The sequence below is a fragment of the Podarcis tiliguerta genome (assembly GCF_965153285.1).
Source record: "Podarcis tiliguerta genome assembly, chromosome: 9".
Lineage (NCBI taxonomy): Eukaryota > Metazoa > Chordata > Lepidosauria > Squamata > Lacertidae > Podarcis > Podarcis tiliguerta.
The window spans coordinates 70,756,976-70,777,236 of record NC_139542.1 but is presented as its reverse complement, the minus strand read 5'-3'; the positions used below and the strand labels follow the sequence as shown (position 1 = coordinate 70,777,236).

General features: G+C 46.3%; 1 protein-coding gene across 4 annotated transcripts; it reads right to left on the bottom strand.

The window, feature by feature from the left end:
• Positions 1–300: 300 nt before the first annotated feature.
• CLK3 (CDC like kinase 3) lies at positions 301–20,261 on the bottom strand. Of its 4 annotated transcripts, none has more exons than XM_083398901.1 (14): positions 19,960–20,261; positions 14,228–14,379; positions 13,532–13,748; positions 11,075–11,168; positions 10,742–10,808; positions 9,146–9,262; positions 6,777–6,824; positions 6,261–6,427; positions 5,810–5,904; positions 5,242–5,371; positions 3,755–3,837; positions 2,841–2,920; positions 2,439–2,529; positions 301–819 (listed from the first exon to the last, which is right to left on the bottom strand). In XM_083398901.1, exons 2-14 carry the CDS (start codon positions 14,377–14,379, stop codon positions 634–636), a joined length of 1,527 nt encoding a protein of 508 aa, XP_083255027.1. In that variant the 5' UTR covers positions 19,960–20,261; the 3' UTR covers positions 301–633. The 4 variants fall into 4 exon arrangements, with proteins under 4 accessions (XP_083255027.1, XP_083255025.1, XP_083255028.1 ...); XM_083398899.1 differs by lacking the exon at positions 19,960–20,261 and adding an exon at positions 19,441–19,666; XM_083398902.1 differs by lacking the exon at positions 6,777–6,824 and having other exon boundaries at positions 19,960–20,117.

The window sequence follows — 20,261 nt, the reverse complement described above, 5'->3', positions numbered from 1 at the left end:
AGGACAGGCCTGCTAGATGGCCTGAGATGCCTTTTTGCAGGCATAATTCAGGCCATAAAGCCTTCTAAACAACTGCCCGATTTAAGCTCCTCCAAAACTTTGAAGTGAACTGAACAAGCACATACCTGTGACAAAATGCAGGCAATAGCTAAGATTGCATTACCCACACAATATGAAGGAAGCAATTGGGGGCGGGGGGAACAAACCTCCATCCTCTTTCCCTCCTTCATGCAGGTTTCTTGTAAAGGAAAGATGTCTGATAGCACAGCAAGGAAGAAACTACTTTGGAAACGCCCAGCAGAGATTGGTGGCAAGCTATAAAACCACTATTTTATTGTTAACAGAAAAATTCAGTAGGGCAGGGAGCAAAAATAGCTGGACACAGTCATACAAGTAAATTATCAAACAATATGAAACACTTTATTTGAACTTTACAACATATAAATATATGAGACAAATCTGTGCTTTTGGGTTGCTGTCTCCCCCCCTCCGCCCAGGCCCAGGGTCCACCTGACATTGCACCAACCCCTTGGAACACTGCTACAGAAGGGTCTCTGGAGTCTCCACAATAAATGTCAGGCCAGTCTTGGAGTATGTACACATCCTGCAGGAATCTCCCATGATCCCCATCTGTCATCTGCTCAGGTCCCGGTTTGAATCTCGGCAACTAAGCCGCCTTTCCTCCGCAGATAAGCCAGCAAAGAACGGGTGGAGCAGAGCTTCGCCAAACGTGATCCGCTGGGCGGGATCAAACGCTAACATTTGCCTCATCAGACTGAACAGCTGCATGTGCTCAGCAGAATCGTGTAGCATGTATGTCTAGAAAAAGGAATAAGCAGGGGAGGAATTAGACCTCACATGGAGAGAACCAGAGCATGGGGTCATGAAGAGTCGGACACAACTAAACAACAACAAACGGAGAGAACCGGTTTAGTATTGCCCTGGAGTATTAAAGGAAATCAAGTTATATGATTACAATAGTGCCAAGCTCTATTATTTTGGTGTAAGGTCTAAATAGTAGGGAGTTTAATAAGTCTTTTGACAGACTCTAGGGTTGTGCGCCCATCTCACTTAAGAGGCCGAGGGCCAGCACTGTCCGGAGACACTTCCGGGTCACGTGGCCAGCGTGACATCGCTGCTCTGGCGAGCCAGAGCCGCGCACGGAAACGCCGTTTACCTTCCCGCTAGTAAGCGGTCCCTATTTATCTACTTGCACCTGGGAGTGCTTTCGAACTGCTAGGTTGGCAGGCGCTGGGACCGAACAACGGGAGCGCACCCCGCCGCGGGGATTCGAATCGGCAAGCCCTAGGCGTTGAGGCTTTTACCCACAGCGCCACCCGCGTCCCTAGAGTCTGTCAAGACTGGCCCGTACGGGCAGGGGTACCTTTACCTTTACCTTAATAAGTCTTTTACTGTAAAATAGGGACTTTTACTGTAAAACTAGTAGTGGCAGAGTAGCAGGCAACACAGAAGTGTCCCAAGTAGTCCTAAGACTACCCAGTGTAGTCCTGTACCAGCAGGGCTGCACCTGCATCGTGGCTGTCTGAAACACACAATGCCAGAGGAGCTCAGCTTTCATTGTTAATGCAGTTCCAAGGGGTTCTGGCTATGGAGACATAACTTGGCTCTCCATCTTGGCTAAGAGAAACAGGTGTGCAAAGAAGCACCTGCCAATTGATCAATACACACAATTTAGGAAAGTCAAAGCATTTGGGGTTTCTCAAAAAAGGGACAAACAGTATATCATCAGTCACCACTAGTAGCTCCTTTTAGGGATGGGCTGACTAATTTCTCCATGCAAGCACACATTCACAAAATCTGCCCAGCATTATCAAGCCGACAGGGTGCTGTGGTAGACTTGTGAAGAGCTGTCCTGCAACCCCCCAGAAGACAAAACTCTTCTTTTGGGTGGGACAACTGCTTACGGACAGTACGGGCTGGCTTGCATGTTTTTTGCTTCACTTACCAATACAAGCAGAATTACACAGGTTATAACTGCATCAAAAAGTGGTAAGGCTTAAGAGTTTTGGGGGAAAGTAAATAAAGCTCTTTCCACAAAATATGAGACCAGGAGTTCAGTTGACAGAGTCCCCTTGCAGCCACAAAAGTGAAGTGTCGTCCTCATGAAAAGCTCCTACCTGGTATGTGGAAAGGTGTGGTGCAGAAAAAATGGGATGGGGAGAGTGGAACATAATTATTCCACTCTGCATCCCCACAAGCAGAAAAGATGGAAGCAGATAAAAGAAAGGTCCAGTATATTCAGAAGATGGTGCTTCTAATGGGCTTGGCTTCCTGTTTCAAAGGCCTTGCTGAGAAGCAAGCAATGCGGATGAACACAGATGACAGTAATTTAGCTTTCAGGTGCTCAGTTACAAACAAGTATTTTCATAAAGAACTGCTTAATGCATTCTGAGCAGAGCAGATCAAGTGGTTCTTACCTGCAATGGTTTGCAGTTTTCCTGGACGTACCTCCCATCAGAGGTGTTCTCATCCCATACCAGACTTCCCTTGTGAAAATACTTTTGTTTCCTGGGTGAGGAGAGAGAGCTCAAATTGAACACATGTACTGGGCTGAGTTAGGCAAAAGAAATGGCATCTTCCCCCCAAGCAGTTGAATAAATCCATAGACTGCCTCTAAAAATGTACAGAGCACTTGAGTTGCACATCTAAACATGCCATCTACAGGCTTTGCTGCCTCGTGTAATGTTTTTGAGAGCATAAAACACAGGAGAGTCCATATTAAATTGTCAACAAATCTCACTGACCTGGTTTATTTGCCCAAAGTGCCTCTCTCTAATTTGGGGACGACCTATTTACCAGTCAAAACCAAGCATTCCTACCGTGTTTTGCGGATCATATGCTGTGGGATTGGGCCAAGGATCTTCTCCATCATCACAAGATGCTCTCTATTCTCATGAGTCTGTAGAGAGAAAAATATATGCTGAACTTAGCAGGGCAGGTATGGGGCTTCAAGCAGGAATCTTTTCAGTCCCTACCTGGAGGTGCTGGGGATGGAACCTGGGACTTTTCACATGCAAATCATGAGCTACAGCCCTTCCAGGCATTTGGCTGGCTGGTGTGGGAGACAGGATACTGGACTAGGCATGCCTTCGGTCTGGTTCAGCAGGGCTCATCTTATATACCTCTTGGGAAATGGTCACTCCATAAGGAGTGAAATGTATGACAGCATTTCCAGGAAACTGGGAGAGGTGACCAGGCCCACTGCTCTCTCCAACAATCCCAGCCTTGGGGTTTTGAAGTAAGTAGCATGCTAATGGCTAAAATGCCTATTTGTGATAGTGATTTCTCCAGCACGTTACAAGGAAAAGAACAAGCAAAGACCCATTAAACAGAAGGGGAAAACATGCTGGCTAATGTCTTCAAGAGCACAACTAGATCTCTAGGTTGCAGAGCAGGAGCCGAACTGCAGAAAAACCTGGCAGGCAGAGCAAGGAACTGTAGCCATTCAAGTGAAACCTCTTGGCTGTTATAAAAAACACCATAGGGCCTGCATCCTGGTGGGGTTCTCCCTTTCAGCAAATACTGGACACTGTGGTGCCATCTCTATCCCTTGGTGTAGCCAGGCCAGCTTTTAGGGAAGATTCAATGATTTTATTCTGCTCTCCGCAAAGCTCTTTCCACTGAGCAAAAACCAATAAACAATATTGTACTGAGAAGTACGCAGCAGGTTATTCAGCAGAAAGCAAACTACTATGCTGAATTGGTCCAAAAAGGAGTACAGCAATTCCTGTACCTGAAAGAGTGTGAATCCACGGTAGTACTCGAAGAGGATGCAGCCGATGCTCCAGACGTCACACGGCTGTGACCAACCCAGCTCTGCAAAGGAGAATATAGAATGAAGACTGCCGTTTGCTCTATACCCAAATGCCGCCATTTTGTTCTTCAGTTGCTAAGTAGGGCTTTTCTGCTCAGCAGGCAAGGAAAACCTTTCTGTGGTTTGCCCTTTAAAGGGGGGCTGAGGGAATCTACCAAAGGAAAAAACCACCAGGAGAAACTGCAACTGGGATATCTGCTGAGCTCAGTGAAAGTAGACGGTAGCACATTCCTCCTTATGCGATCTCCCCCTTCCTGCCCATTAGCGGGAAAAGGTTGGACGAGTAATGATGCCATCCTTCAGCTCCATAAAAGAAAGGAGCTGCTGATCTGTCTTACACAAGGTGAGCCACAACAGAGTTTGGAAAGAACTGCAAATTGACGGTGGGTGGGAATTCACATGCTGATGTGCATGTTCAGCGGAAGAGGGCAATGCGGGGCAGCCTGCATGTTCAGGATGTGGCAGGCGGTCTCTGCGCAAGGCTGCAGGGCACAGCCATACTCCTGCATTGTATGCAGACTGTGTAGATATGCTCTGGCTACTATGCCCTCTGCACAACTTGGGGACTGTGCCCCCTACTGTTCAGTAACAGCAAGTGTGACTAAAGGGTGAATGCAATTGTAGGGGGGGGAGAAAGACCCCCCAAAAAATATATTCTTTGGCCACTTTGTGAGAATGTCAGTGGGTTTAAAAAGGACTGAGGAGGACTATGTTCCCTCCACCCATCAAATGCCATCATGGTTAAATCAAAATGATCTTAAAGCTGCCATTTTTGTTGTTAAGTGCCCTCCCATTTCTGTAGTTGATAAAAGGACTGCTTTTGTGCAAAATCACTTAGGGGTGAAAGTGATGCAAACCCTTACCAAGAGGCCACGGGTTAATCTATAGTGATATTGAAGTGGGGATTAGCAACATCTAAATTAGCACTTGCCTCTTAACCCCTTCAAGTTTACTCCCCACTCATCAAGATTATTTAAATGTGATGAAGTCACACTTGCCCTCTTGAATGGGTCACATGGAGAGACCCTCATTTGGGGGAATAAATAGAGACTGAGTTCCTTAATCAGAGGAAGCGGACTAGAATCTCCAGTTCATCTGCAGGCCACGAAGAGTGTGCAAACTGCTGTAGTGAAGGTACAGATACCCCCCTTACAGGGCTAGCTCACCCAAGCAAGCTAAAACGCAACTATTTGCTCTGAAATATGTTGCCCCCTTTTGAACCTTGATGCCCAGTTGCTTCACTCCTTTTCATTTCAGGAATACTCCTCCCCACAAACCCCTCTGACATGTAGGTTCCTCCTCTTGCTTATGCAAAGCAGCCCATTTTGCAAACTGAGCACTCACCCACCGCTTTTTGAACTGCTACACTCGACTCCCAAGTGCCATAGTAGTTAATGCCAACTCACCCAAGATCACTTCTGGTGGGCGATAATGCCGAGTGGCCACAATAGTGGTGTGATGCTCATGATCAAACGTGGCACTCCCAAAGTCCGCTACTCGGATGCACGTGTTTCTGACAGACTTTTCCTCACAGCTCTGTAATGCAGAAGACACACCCATGGTTACTGAGCTGCCTTTGAAAAGGTGGAGTGTTCCAGTCAGAAGGCCCTGCAGCCTTCAGTGGGCCTTTCCTTTCAAAAACGAAGGAATTGTAAGTCTACAGACTTGGTGGTGTACATTCAAAAAAGCCAACGCACCGCGTGTCAAGGAGCCCAGATTTCAGAAGTTGGAGGATATAACCCGTCCCATTCTCCAATTTCTGGGTGATCTGAGATGCTGAATGTGATCCTTGCCACCAGTTCCTCAGCTGCACCCACTTCCCAATACTCCTCCCCTATCTTTCATTCAAAAAGGACAGGCTATTCTGCAACTTACGCTGCCCTGAGCCCAGTCTTGGCTGCGGAGGGCGGAGTATAAATAAAAATTTATTATTATTATTATTTATTAACTTCTATGCTCTTAGGTGTAACCCACCTTTTTCTCGTTGTACAAGGTATCAAATTCTGAGTTTACAAACAGTATGTTTTCAGGTTTGAGGTCAGTGTGAGTTAGCTGGTTGTCATGAAGAACTACAGAAAAATGGGAGAGAAAAAAAGAGGTTTTAAGAGGCCTTACATTCCTGCTATACACTTTGGCTCTCAAGCAAAGCCTATCTCAACAGATGTTAAATAGGACTAAACAGAAGTATAGAATCAAGATTCTGCAGACCCGAATGTTCAAGTGATTTATATGGGTATATAAATGATTTAAATAAATGCTCATAAAAGGTTGTGGGAAGGCAATATAAACTTTGCCTTCAAGTTTATATTGCCTTCCCAGCTTCAAGATATTAAAACAGCATTAAGGTGGAAGCGAAGAAACTTTCGAACAGGCTTCCCCCCTCCTTCCTCTTTTCCCAAGCAAGCAGAACTCATGCCATACTTACACTTCAAGGCATGGCACAGCTGGTAGGCCATGTGTCGGATGTGGGAGAGAGGGTATGGCTGGAAGTTATTCTCCTTCAAGAATTCAAATGTGTTCTTGCCCAGGAGTTCAAAAGCAATGCACATGTGACCATGGAAGTTGAACCAATCCGACATCAGGACACACAGGCTGGGCCAGTGGAGAGAAAAAACACACAGTAGCTGTAATTGTGGCTCTTGAGGTCACTGTCCATTCCCTCCCCTCGCTGAGGCTAGACTTGGGGGCCACATAGATGATTGCCTGTCTCATACTGTTCTAGAATCATTTGGAGTTGCCTTTCAAATTCCATCCTCGGGCCACCCCTCACCCAGCAGGGCCCAACACACAACAGCACAGCCAGCGGCCCCATCCGTGTGAGTGGCAGGCCTGGGGGAAATGGGGGTGCAGGGAACACAGGGATCAGGGGATTCTGCCTTCTCTTAAAGGAGGATAAAGATGTACATAACAGATGTATAACAGAGAATGTTAATGTTGGCACCTGCTTGAAAATCCATGAGTCTGAGAGTGGAAGCCCTGTTGAAAGCATCTGGGTAAGGATAGAGAGAGAAACAAAAATGACATTGTTGTGGCAGTACACTACAGACCTCTCAGCTGAGCAGAAGATATGGGTGATGGTTTCTTTAAACACATTACAAAATGGCCACACAAGTGAACAATAGCAACAATGGGGGATTCCAACTATTCTGGCACCCCTTGGAAGTCTAACTCTGCTAAGAAGGGAATGTCCAATATATCCTTGCCATGCCCTGACAACAACAGCATCTTTCAGAAGGCAAGGAAAGGAACACGGGTATTCTAATTCTGGACTTGATCGTAACCCACAAGGGAGAACTGGTTGATGGAGTGAAAGCAGCAGGAACCTTGAGGAGAAGATGATCATAGCATCTTGGAATTTGTGATGGCAAAGGATGTAAAAATCAAGCGTAGCAGATTTCAAAAATCAAAGAAAGAAATTGGGTGGGAATTCTGAAATCCATGGCTAGAAATTCTAAAGGAGGGAGGAGCTCCAAGAGGCACGGGGCATTTAAAAAACTGAAATACTGAAGCTACAACAGCAAACGATTCCAATGAGAAAGAAAAATGGGAGACATTGAAAGAAGCCAGTGTGGCTGCTCAAGGAGCTTTCTCATTATCTGAGATTTTAAAAGGACACGCTTCGCTTGAGAATTGGAAATATAAGCAATGACGAAAGTGATACAGTAGCATGTAGTAGCATGGTATCAGAAAGGCTAAAGCCCAGCATTGCCTGAGATCTACAACGGATGCTAATAACATTTTAAAAAGGGCTTTTTGGCTACTTTCAGAGCAAGAAGAAAATTTGCTGCTTGAGAGCAGACAGTGATAGATGTTAATAGGTGACAGAGTTAAGGTAGAACTACTTAGCTTCTGTTCCTACAATGGGAATGTTAGAACAAATAATACGAGGAGGCACAAGCAGCTCAGGATAAGTAAGGAGATAAGAGAACATTTAGCTACTTCAAATGAATTCAAGTCTCCAGGGTCACATCCTGAAGGTGCTTGCCAATAATTCTTTTGAGAATTCTTAAAGAACAGGCCAGTTTCTGAAGACTGGAAATGGGCAAATGTTGTTGCCATCTTCAAAAGAGGTGGACAGCCTAATGCTGAAACTGGGCAAAATTCCAAAAGCTGGTCTGTGAGTGTCTAAAAAAATATTCACTGATTACAACAAGCCAGCATGGGATCCATCCTGTTCAAAAAATTTAAATATGACTTGGAGATGTAGAGGGAATGCTGATTAAATTTGCAATGGCATGAAGCTGGGAGGGTCAGCTGTCATCACCAGCCAACAGGCTTGAGATTCAAAAGTATCTTGCCAGGCTGGAACACTGGGCTGAAACCAGCAAGATGAAATCTGAGGTCAGTCCTCAAGTTTCACTTAACACGTGTTCAGATGAATGCCTGCACGTGGCTACAGTTCCAATATATCCTGCACTGATCAGGCTACACACCTGGAATACTGTCTCCAGTTCCAGGCATATTTTAATTAGAAATTAAGAGCCTGTCCAGAGGAGGGCAGTCAGAATGTCGAGGGGGTCTTGAATCCAAGCCCTATGAGTGTGGGGGTAAGCTGTGGTCCCCTGGCTAACATTGAAGTACAACCCTTACCATCCCTGACCACTGGCTATGCAGGGGGGTGGGGCGCTAATGGGGAGGACTGAAGGCTTCCCCAGCCCCTGTCCTACAAAGAATGGTGGAAGAAGCTGGGACGTTTAAGGGGAGACAGGATAGCTATTTTCAAATATATAAAGGGCTGCCATGCAGAAGATAGAGCAAGCAAGGGGACGAAACTAGAGCTAGTGGGTGGAAACTGCAGGGAAGGTTTGGCTGAACATGAGAAGAAACCACTTAAGTGCGACAGCTCATAGACAGTGGAACAGACTGCCCTGAGAGGTGCCAGGGCTCTCCTTTGTGGGAGATGCTAATCAGACGCTTGGGTGGGCATGTGTCAGGCATGAGCTAGTTGCATCCTGTACTACAGATCGTGCATTGAGCAGGGGTTGGACTAGACAATGACTACGTACGTTCCTCCAAAACTGAATTTTCATCCTGTGACTTCCCGCTCCCCCCCCGCCCCCCGGATGCATAAGCACCAAGCCCTAACCCAGGCAGTTAAATATCTATGTTTCAAAGCAATTAACAGAACTGCACTAACCAGTTCTAGTTGCCAACTATTTCTGAGGGGAGAGGGGTGATCCTCTGCTTCCCCTGCAGTGGGCAGTGCTGGTTGCTTTACCACATTGAGCAGACTGACCAGCGTTCACCCCTGGACCCTTCCTTTAGGAAAGGAGTAGCCAACCTCAACCCAATCCCAATGGCAAGACTTACTGTTTATTTTCTTTGTCTTTTTCTTTAATTTTCTTTAGGACGTTAATTTCTAGTCTGGCCGCTTCACGGTATTTGCCAACATTTCGAATAATTTTCAGAGCTACCAGAGACTTGCCTCTACAGAAGGGGAGGAAGCGGGGGGGGGGGGGGAATGGAGTAATGAGACACAAGGAACAACAGCAGAGATCTCTGCAACTGAATTCAAGCCTAACTCTTGGTCACACAACAAAACCCTGAAGGGAGAGGAATCAACTCCAGCCCCTTCTCTGCAATTGCTCCCCGTAGAACCAAAGATTAAAGAAAGGAAAAAGAAGTAAAGCATTCATCATTGTATTCTTTAGTAAACGTCCTGGATGCGACTACAGTTTGAAAGAAGGACCCAGGCTTCAACTTTCTCTCCTGCTCATTACTCATGGGTTGGATCCAGACTAAGTGAGCTGAACTCAGTTCCCACTAAAATCAATGAAACAAGTTAGCCATCAGTCCTACTGATTTCATTGGGCATTCAGTTCAATTAACTCAGTCTGGTTCCAATCCAATAGGGTCACATCTGGTACAGCCAGGCCTATAGAGCTTAAGTGAGCCAGGGAACATATTTCGTACCAACCTAGGCACACTCTTTTCATGGCAGGGAAGCACTTGCAGATGGAATGAGAATGGATTATTTGTCCAGGTCCTCATGCCACTTGCAGCCACTGACCTGCCACAAGACAGGTCAAGGGAAAAAACTTTTTTGCTCGGAACTTTTACATACTGTTTGTGTTATTGTCTTGCTTGTCTAGGGTTTAACTTGGTTCTAACATATACTGCTGATCCGCTGTTTTAATGTTGCTCTTTGGTTCTATTTGTTGTTTTAATTAGGATAACCATTAGGCAGGAATTAAAAGCAGTGCAGAAACAAAGCACAAGGGGAGTGGGCACCAACCCAGATATTCTCTACCCCCACCAGGTGGTAATTCAACTAAGTTTTATTCACAGCAGAGCCACTGAAATTTATGAACCTAATTTTGTCATGTTCATTACCGTATTTTTCGCCCTATAGGACGCACTTTTTCCCCTCCAAAAATGAAGGGGAAATGTGTGTGCGTCCTATGGGGCGAATGCAGGCTTTGCGGACCTCTCCGCAAGCAGCGGGAGCGCTCCCGCTGCTTGCAGAGAGCTGCCTGCATGCTGAAGCCTGCGCGCGCTGAGCTCAGCGCGTCCAGGCTTCGCGGACCTCTCCGCAAGCAGCGGGAGCCAGCACTGGGCTCCCACGGCTTGCAGAGAGCTGCCTGTTTGGGGGCTGGGGTCGAGGGAAGCTCGAGCTTCCCCAACCCCGCGCCTGGGGGGGAAAATACTTTTCCCCCTTTATTTCCCCCCCAAAAAACTAGGTGCGCCTTATGGGACGGTGCGTCTTATAGGGCGAAAAATACGGTAATTTAAATAGCTTCACTATCCACAATTCTTATCTGGAAAGGGCTCATTAACTACTATCTACCCCACACCTACTTCTCTCAAGTTCTGGAGCTCGGAACCACAACCCTCTTTTAGCTTCAAATCAAACCAATAAATCCCAATATTCATTGACACAAGAGCACCAGGTACCGGATAGCTTACCTGGCATGGTCCACACACTCCACAACTTTGCCAAATGTGCCTTCGCCCAGGCTCCCCACAATTTCATCTAGGAGAGAAAACAAAAGCAGATGTGAGCCCTGGAGACTCAATGAGTGTGTGAGGTCCTGCAATTTCAAAGCATTCAACTCTCAAGAAAGGCTCTCACTGCTACACTCTTTAACACACAATTGTCTACTTCCTGTTTCAAGTATTTACTGTTCAGTCCATTTATAAGCAATAAACACTAGAGACCCCTCCCGTACACTGAGAGCGATCTCGTCTAACATGGGGATAGAAAGTAGAGAGGTAAAGTTTTACGAAAGGTGGCTGTACATCGCTCATGGAGCCAATCGCCGATCCTGCACACCAGGTGACCTTCTTTGTCATCTTCCACGCTCCTGCTGCGCTTATTGCTCTGTTGGCTTCTCTGCACACACCGCCCCCCGAAACGCCATCCGACCAATCGCACACAGCGGGCAGTTCCGATTGGCAGATTGAGTTGTCATTCAGAGGCGGAGAGACGACGATGCGTCGGTGGTTGGATTTTCCAGATCCCAGCATTTCATAAGGCACACAGCATATATAACGATAGGGATATTGCAAGGGACACGTCAAGACACAAACCGACTTCAAAACAAAAGTTTAAAAAACAGCTACAGGTATGTAAAGAAACTCTGATTAGCTATGGAAGGCAGGCAGGCAGGCGCAGGAGCCTCGCAGCAGCAGCAGAACCACGCGGTCCTCGTGTGGGGAGCAGCGGCTGGGATGCTCCAGCCCCTGGGCACCCTCCTCCCACAGAGAATTACCATCCCTTCTTAACCACCAGGGAAAGACACAGCAAGCAGCGCAGAGAGGAGGACTCAAGGACAGTAGCTTCTCCACCAGCATCTGGGACGACGGGCAGCCCAAAGGCAGTTGGGTCAGCAGAAGTCTAAGCAGCTCCCTTCCCCACCCCAAGCCGCCTCCTCCTCCTCTTCCTCCCATGAAGCCTCTCTCCCTGCCTGCCAGTTTCTGTAAAGCCCCTCTGATTCCAGCATGATCGGATTTGGGTGTCGCTGCCTGAAAGAAGCCACTACAGATCTGACCCTTCTACGTGCTTGCAAGTCTGACCTGTGCCAGATTGGTTTGCTTTCACTTCTGAGCTGGAATCAAGCCTAGAAGAACTCTAGAAGCAGTGGCTGTGTCCTGATTTGGAATCAAGTATGTCTTGTGCTGCTGACAAGCATTGTGCGGAGCATCAAAATCCAACTAGACCCCCCCCCCCGAATACATCTCGCTTTCTCAAAGAGAAGGAGGGGATGAAAAATCAACCTGGCATTGCTACTCACTTCTACTGAAGTGGGGAAGGTGGGGGAGAACAGTCAAGTAACCTGAAGGGTTCCACTACCGTGAATAATTATTCCAATCCCTGATCCCCCCCCCACTCCACTTTTAACCTTTCAAAATGCAATGAATTGCAGTCTCCCAAGGCCGAGTTGCAAAAATAGGTTACAGACTCCAGGCCTGCACTTCCTTTCATCTCCCATTCCCTTCCACTGTAGAACCAACCACATACAAATCCTAAAAGAGACTGTCTGAAATTGAGAGAAGTTGAGACAAGACCCTAAAATAAGGTGTACGATATTGAAACAGTTTAAGCCACGCCAACCAAAATCCATACCCTTAGCACTGTACAAACATAACTTTGGGATAAATTCCAAGAACAGGAATGAGGGGGAAAGAGTGGAGTTAAATGAGATTAACCTCAGCTTTACAACATAAGCAAGCTTAACTGAAAAACAGAGGAACGGAAGAGACTGTAGTGCGTTCCAGACCAACAACAGAACTCATATTACATCAACGTGCATAAAATTGCACATTGATTAGAGCACTGACAGGTCTGTGACTCTATGAAGCAAAACTGGGTGTGTGCTTCAAGACTCATTCCTCTCGGGTATCTTTCCACTTTTTTCTTTGTGGTTGGGGTGAATGAATGGGCAAGGCCTGTGAGCTGCTTGGGAATTCTAACAAAAAAATTAATTAACAAAGGAAGATGATATGCATATGTGCTGCAATAAAAAAACAACAACCCCCCTCCACCTGAAGCCAGTACAACCTGCCATCCAACAAGTGATATGCAGTCCACCAGCCATATATGGAGACCTGCTTGGTCCTCTTCATGTCCCCTCTCTTGGGGGTGCATTCAGCCTCTCTCGGGCTGCCATATACAACTTGTGGGCTGCAGCAACACAAGTTGTGCAGACTCGCTACCGTGTGAGGAAGGCACCACCTTATACCAGAACTGTTCACCCATGAAGGGTCTTAGAGAGGAGAGGAAGGTCTGTGAGCTTAAAAGTCCTGAGAAATTAGTCTGACACAGCTTGGCCTGGCCCTAGGAAGGAGAGGGTGCTGGCAGAAATGCCCTGCTGCAGTTGCAAAGACTGCTCTGTGCCCCTGAACACAAGCGCTGAGCAACACAGGATGCAAAAGTTGAGAGCAAAACGATTCTGAGCCATGTGCACCAACGCCCCCCCTCACCCCCACATTGTTACTGATGCCATGTCTGGCTTCTCTCCCTCCCAATGCATCCTGAGAAACACACACGAGTCTCAGACCCTAAAAGTATTCGCAGTCAAGACTAAGAACAGCTAATATAACCAGTTACAACACAAGCAGAAGAAAAACTTAACTCTGCATTGAGGAGAAAGACAGGGGATTAGAAGTACTCACCCAGTATGATTCAAAGCTGGAAAAAAGCTACAAGTTAGTTAGGCCCTGAGCAATCCTGATCTCATTTTGGATGATACTCACCGAGGAGGTACTGCTACAAGACCTGGTCCTGCGTTTCCGGCAGCGATGCTGGTGCTTCCTTGTCCGGTGGCGCTCTCTGTCTCGAGATCTCCGGTGGTGCCGTGAATGGCGTGCAGCGTAATAGTCTTCTCCAAAAGATGAGCTCCGCTCTTCAAACCTGTAGACATCACTGTCATCTCTGTCTCTGTATCTTCTCTGGTAGGGCATTCTCTCATGGCTGTGTGACAAATAAAAACCTGTGATTAGGAAATGGGAAAGGTGCCCTGGGGGTGGGGGTGGGGGCAGGAATCTGTGCAGCAACCACAGTGCAGTGCTGTGTGTAACCTGTGTGGATGGATTTTCGCCCTAAATTGATTTTTGAATACTGAATTTATTGTTATTCATGTTCTATGCTGTTTTTTGTCAATTAAGTGTTTTAAATTTGTTGTTAGCCACCCTGGGCCTGGTTTTTTGAACCGGGAAGGGCGGGGTATAAATAAAAAAAAATTATTATTATTATTAACCTGCACTAGACACTGCTTTCTGTCATTTCACTGCAGGGCACAAAGAGTGTCTTTTGGTAGCTGCAGGGGTAGCTACACAGGACTAGAAGGGATCTGGACATCTACAATTCCAATTTAGAAGGACCATTTAGTACCAAAGCAAGCATTCACCATGTGGGTATGACTGCTTGTTCCAGGATAATCTCTTGCTCACCTTCTAGACCGTGACCTCCTTGACAGATCCCGGCGAACTGGGTATCGTGTTCTTCCATCATGTTGCTCCCTGCTGCAAGACCGCCTCCTCTTCCACCTGTGGCTCATGTAGGGCTCCTGCTCTGGGGAGCGGTAGCGCTTACAGTGATGCATCTAGACATACAAGGAAGGCACCTGTATGAACACCAGAACAACCTCTCCAGCAAAACAAGCTCATCCCGGCAGTCTCCAGCAATCTTGGCCCACAACATTTCACCACCTTTTACAAGCCTCCCAAATCTTGCTGTATCTTAAACATCATGTTTTAAAAATACCTATAAGAGAACCAGGCCGGTGTGCTATGAAACACAGGAATGGTCATTTCAGTGGCACTAAAAGGGCCTTTGTGACATAATCAACAGCTTCACCAAGAGCTATCTAGTTAAAGGAATACTACCTATTTACTCCCAACCCATTTACAAAAGTCATGAACAAAGTATACATGGGAAAGGTCAGTAAGAGAGGCATACTCTCAATCTGATTCCCGTAAGATGAGCAGTGCAAAGGGGCTGCCACTTTGGAATTCATTTCTCACCAGCAACCCTATTTTAGAAGTTATGCTTATGCAAAGAGCTTTTAGGACTGCAGGTTTCTACCAGCTTCTGAGAGCATTTCCTATGAACCCTGCAATTACAGACTGAGACTGCCAAGCCTCATGAAATAAAATAAGCTGGATTTAAATTATTTTTATCCCAGCTATTTTCTCAGTATTATTTACAGCATATTGGGAGATTGAACAAATGTATACCCCACCTTTCCCAACAGTTCAAGAGGTACAAAATGATTGTTCATTTACAGCCCTGCAGTCCATGCACATTTCTCAACATGGGAGGTTACACCATAATGGTATACGCTGCTAGAGATGGGAAGGCCTGGGGGGGAAACAGAAAAATGGGGGGGTGGGGGAATCTGGGTTTTTTTCCATTTCCCCTCAAAGCTGTTTTCCTCCAGAAAAATGGGGGGGGGGTTTGATATAGTTTGAATATTCCACACTCCCCCCCCCCAATTTTTCTGTTTTTTTCTAGGCCTTCTCATCTCTACATTTGACATTTGTACATTATTGAGTTTCAAAGTCTTCCTAACCTGCAGTTTTGTGTTTTACTAAACAAGATGAAATGCAAGTGTAAATTATCGTACTTTGTAGATAGATTCTACTTATTAAAGGGTGTGAAATAAGTTGTCTCTTTTAAACACAGCACTTGTTTCACTTTCCACACTATCTAGTATTATGTCATCTCTACGAAGTTACCAGAAAATAAACGCTTGAGCAAATATTAAATAGATGCCTGAATTGGAACACATGGCAAAAAAATGTAATTTCCCACTCAACGAGGATATGCTGGTCACAAAGGGCGGTTCTTTAGTTATCAATATAACTTAGAAATCTAATGTCTGCCCAAGAACATACAATTGGAGTTCCTATGTATGTGCATTAGCAGCCCAAGAGAACAGAATGTTGGCTATAGAATTTAGTAAAATTTTGAATGTTTCCTTGGGCAACTTCACTTAACGCCTTGACCCTTCCCATCAACTTGTGTCCTTTCCCTCTACTGGCTATTTTTGTTTAATAAAGGTGAACCTTTAATAATGAGTGGAAAATCAATCTGCTTTAATTTAAATGATTGCCATGGCTATTTTATAGATGTTTCTACATTAAAAAAATAAAATGTTTCCCAGTAAGATTATTTACTGCTAATTTACAAAACATATCAAAGCAGTTTACAACATTAAACGATAAAAGCCATACAATAAAAGCACAAAAAATAAAAACAAGTTAAAAGCAAAAAAGGTTAAAAGCAAGTATCAACAAACCATTGTGGGAGATGTACTCTTAAATGCCTGCATAGGCCTGGTGGAATAATAAAGTTTTCAGCAGACATTTAAAAGTTGGCATAGAAGACACCCACTAAATCTCTATTGGTAGGGTGTTCCACAGGATGGGGCTGGTGACACTAAAAGCTTGGTTTCTCACCGTTGTCGAACAAGCTTTGCCAACTTGGGGAAAGACCAAGGAAAGATGATCCTGCAAATTGAGCTGGGCTATAATCAGACCTGCGGTACCCTGGACCTAAGCTGTTCAGGGCTTTGTAAATTAATACAAAAACCTTGAACCTGGCTCAGTAGTAAATTGTCAGCTAGTGCAGCTGTTTAAGCAATTGTGTCTCATGTTCTCGACCAGAGGCTCTCCATCAGGAGTCAGGCCACAGAATTCTGCTGAATCTAGCTCAAAATTAAGAAAATGGATGCAAGGGGTATTTAAGAAAGCTTGCTGCGCTTTTAGGCGATCTAGAATATTTCCTTTGTGATCTTTTACTGCTATCACCCATGATTTAAACTTTTTATTAAATAAGGACTGGAAAAAACACCTTCCTATTTCCCTTTCTTGGTGATCTTGCTTCTCAAAAGTGAAATGGCTCTAGCAGTACGGTATAGCAATGCTTCTTTTCTTGCTTTGCCTTTCATTTCTTCTCACAATAATATTTTTGCCGGCTTGCCCCCTTTTTTGGATTCTGCTGCATTTTTTTTTCTAGGAATGCAGGTTGAGCATGAGGATGGGGAGAGCACACTGGAAATTATGACAAAAAGGAGCATTTTTGCAGGAGGGGTTCCTTCCTGTGTACCTGCCCATTCCTGAAGTTTGATTGTGCTTATCTGTTGGCATGTTTAGTATGAAGGGAGGAGTGTAAGTAGAATAAATATTCTTCTATCTTGAAATATACAATAAAACCATTCTGGTCTTCTTCTTGGTGTCTTTCTAGCCTTTCCTTTCTTCACTAGCAGCCTCAACCATTCCTGTTTCACATGTTTTCATGTGCAGGAATAAACTTTTATTTGGGTGAGATGGGTTCAAAATTGAAGCATTTGGGGTGGGAGGGGTATTCACAAATTAAAACTTATCTCCTACATGCATTTCTAAAGTGACTAGCAATATTTGCAACGGCAATAACACTGTTCTCTACATAGTTCAGAGGTGATCATTTTCCATTCCGTTTACAGAAGTGCTATGTGAAACCCAAGTATATGTATCCCTTCATACCAAAGTATGCATGTGCTTGAATTTCACAGAACACCTCAGTGGATGGAGTGCCCCAATAACAGACAGTTCTGTGAGCCAACTCTTTTTTATTTTTTAAAGGAAAACGGCTTTGCCAGGTAAGATTGACATATCAACATTCTATCAGCTGCAGCAGCCCCCAAAAAGTTCATCAGGAGGGCATGAGTATGGCCATTCACTGCTCGTCTCCTGCATCTAGTCATCACGTATGCCGCATCTAAACACACAGGCTGATTTTTAGCCAGGACAAGCAACAGTCAACCTCTCTCCCATGAACTTGTCTTTTAAATGATTCACAAGAAAAAAAAAACAGCACTACATCCACACACACATACTTGCAATTTCTAGCACTTAGAAATGAATTCTCCCTCTTTATCTATATGTACTTGATAAAATATTTTAAAAATTATAAACTATTTTCCTGACTAAAAAGTTACTGACTGTAGTTCACATTAATATGCTGGCCTTGAAGTACCGATCCCCCTCCCTCTACTTCCTTTCTCTTGCACGGCCAGTCTTTCTTGTTTTAAGTCTGATGGGAAGAATGGCCTGCCTCTTTCTCAGCCTCTCTCTTAATTGATGTGAGTCACCATAGAAGGCAATAGTTGTCTGAGGTGGGATAAAAATCTAGCAAAAGTACAGTGGTACCTCTGAATGTGAACGGGATCCGTTCTGGAGCCCAGTTCGCATCCTGAAGCAAACACAACCCGCATCTGAGCGTGCCGCGATTCGCTGCTTCTGCGCATGACGTCATTTTGAGCGTCTGCGCATGTGACGAAACCCGGAAGTAACGCGTTCCGTTACTTCTGGGTCGCCACAGAGCGCAACCCAAAAACGCTCAACCCGAAGCTATTTCAGCCCGAGATATGACTGTAATAGAATTTAAAAACACCCCTAAAATTGCATTTATCAAAGGGCAATGGATATGCCCTAACACCAATGACTCCGATGACCACAACTCCCAGACTATTTACCGTATTTTTTGCTCTATAAGACTCACTTTTTCCCTCCTAAAAAGTAAGGGGAAATGTGTGTGCGTCTTATGAAGTGAATGCAAGCTGCGCAGCTATCCCAGAAGCCAGAACAGCAACAGGGATTGCTGCTTTCACTGCGCAGCAATCCCTCTTGCTGTTCTGGCTTCTGAGATTCAGAATATTATTTTTCTTGTTTTCCTCCTCCAAAAACTAGGTGCGTCTTGTGGTCTGGTGCATCTTATAGAGCGAAAAATACGGTAATCACCAACTTTTTATAGGACTATATTTAAAGGGTTGTATTTTTATTTTAAAAATCCCACTCCTTGTTTTTGAGCAGTTGTATTGAAACTTAAGAATTTCTTGTGCTGAGCTGGTGCTCAAATTAAGGGCTCCAGTGACAGCCAGACCATGGAAAAACCCTCTTCTCTCTTCGCCGCTCTCACAATTTTGATTACTGGGTTATTACTAAAAGCACGTCAGATTTAATACACCCCATCCCACAGTGACAAGTAGATCAAGTTTCTGAGAGGCAGGTAGGAGCAGGGTAAGGCACCTGGCTGTCCTCCAGATATTCCTGGTCTACAACGCCCATCAGTCATCCTCCTCCTTGTCCTCCTTGTCCATTGGCCATGCTTGCTAAGGAATGAAGAGCGATGGGAATAAGCCCAGGAGGAAGGAGAGGAAGGCTGTAACAGGCAGTGATAGAGCATCTGCTTTGCGTACACAAGGCCCCAAATTCAAACCCCTGGTGGGGCTGGGGGAGTTCCTTCCATGAAACCCTGGAGAGTTGCTGATACCAGATGGTGCAGACAATACTCATAGCTCTCAACCTTTCCTTTTTTGCGGGAAACCCCCTTATTCCAGTGCCGTTTCCCACTGCTATCCCGGATTGTTAGATATCCCGTAGACTGTCCCCGGGACAGGTGAGGCTGCTGATCCCTATTCTCGAGGCTGCTGATCCCTTATTTTCAAATCTGAAAGTTGACAGCTATGACAATACTGAGCCAGATAGATCCAACAGTCTGACTCGGAATAAAGCCGCTTCCTGCACTCTCGTTTAAATCGGCCCCTTCCTCAGATCCTTGAGGACTGGAGCCTTATTTTTAAGGGAAGGGCCACCGCAAAAGAGGCTGTCCCTGTTCCTACTTGGGAAGGGCCGCAGCTCAGCAGCCGAACATCTGCTTCGAATGACGAAGGTCCCGGGTTCGATCCCTGGCAGCATCTCCAGGTAGGGCTGGCCATCTCCCTGCCCCAAACCCTGGACAGACGCCAGCTAGTCAGTGCAGGGCCAGGGGGCCGGAGTCTTGCTTCCAGGGAACTCGGGGCAAGGCAGCGGCCTGCGCTTCCTGCGTTCCAGCCGCTTCCCGAAGCGGAGCCGCAGAGCCACGCCCAAGTCCCGCGAGACTTCCCCCTGGCAACGCGAGACCGCGCGGCCTAGAGCCAAGATAGCCGCTTGCCCACCGCCCAGGGGTGGTCGGGACGAGGGGAGAATAATGGCGGGGCCCGAGGGGCGTGGCTTACTCGAAGCCCCTCCCCCTCCCGCACAGACCGCAAAGGCTCGGCCCGACCCGACAAGGCCCGACGCAGCGGGGCCTGAGGCCTTCCTCTCCCGTCGCTTCTGGGGCTCCTTTCACCACCACCACCACCCGCCCCTCCGTCCCTCACCGCTGTCCCGCGGCTCCTCCGACTCTCCTGGTCCCGCTCGTTCTCCCCTTAGCAGCGGCGGCGGCGGCTGCAGCGACAGAGCGGAGGCGGCGGCGACGCAAACGGCACCCTGCGCATGCGCACTCTGCCGTCCTATGCGCCGAAGGCAGCCGCCGCCGCGCGGGCTAGAGCGGCCGACGCTTCTTTTTCCTCCTTTCCTTGACGCGACGAGTCTGAGGAGCGTGGGCCGCTCTACCCGCGCGACTTCATGGTGGAGGAGGAATGCGGCAAAGAGAGAGATTGACCGGAATTACGTGGCGGCG

Bases quoted from the DNA above. Each gene is read 5' to 3' on its own strand.
- CLK3 (XM_083398899.1), bottom strand. From the start codon at position 19,536: ATGGCCAGCCCTACCTGGAGATGCTGCCAGGGATCGAACCCGGGACCT. The intron at 6,428-6,776 runs GTGCCAACATTA...CCACTGGCCCAG, and splicing joins ACTCATGGATTTTCAAGCAG to CCTGTGTGTCCTGATGTCGG. The intron at 2,530-2,840 runs GTAGGAATGCTT...CTCCTCACCCAG, and splicing joins CATATGATCCGCAAAACACG to GAAACAAAAGTATTTTCACA.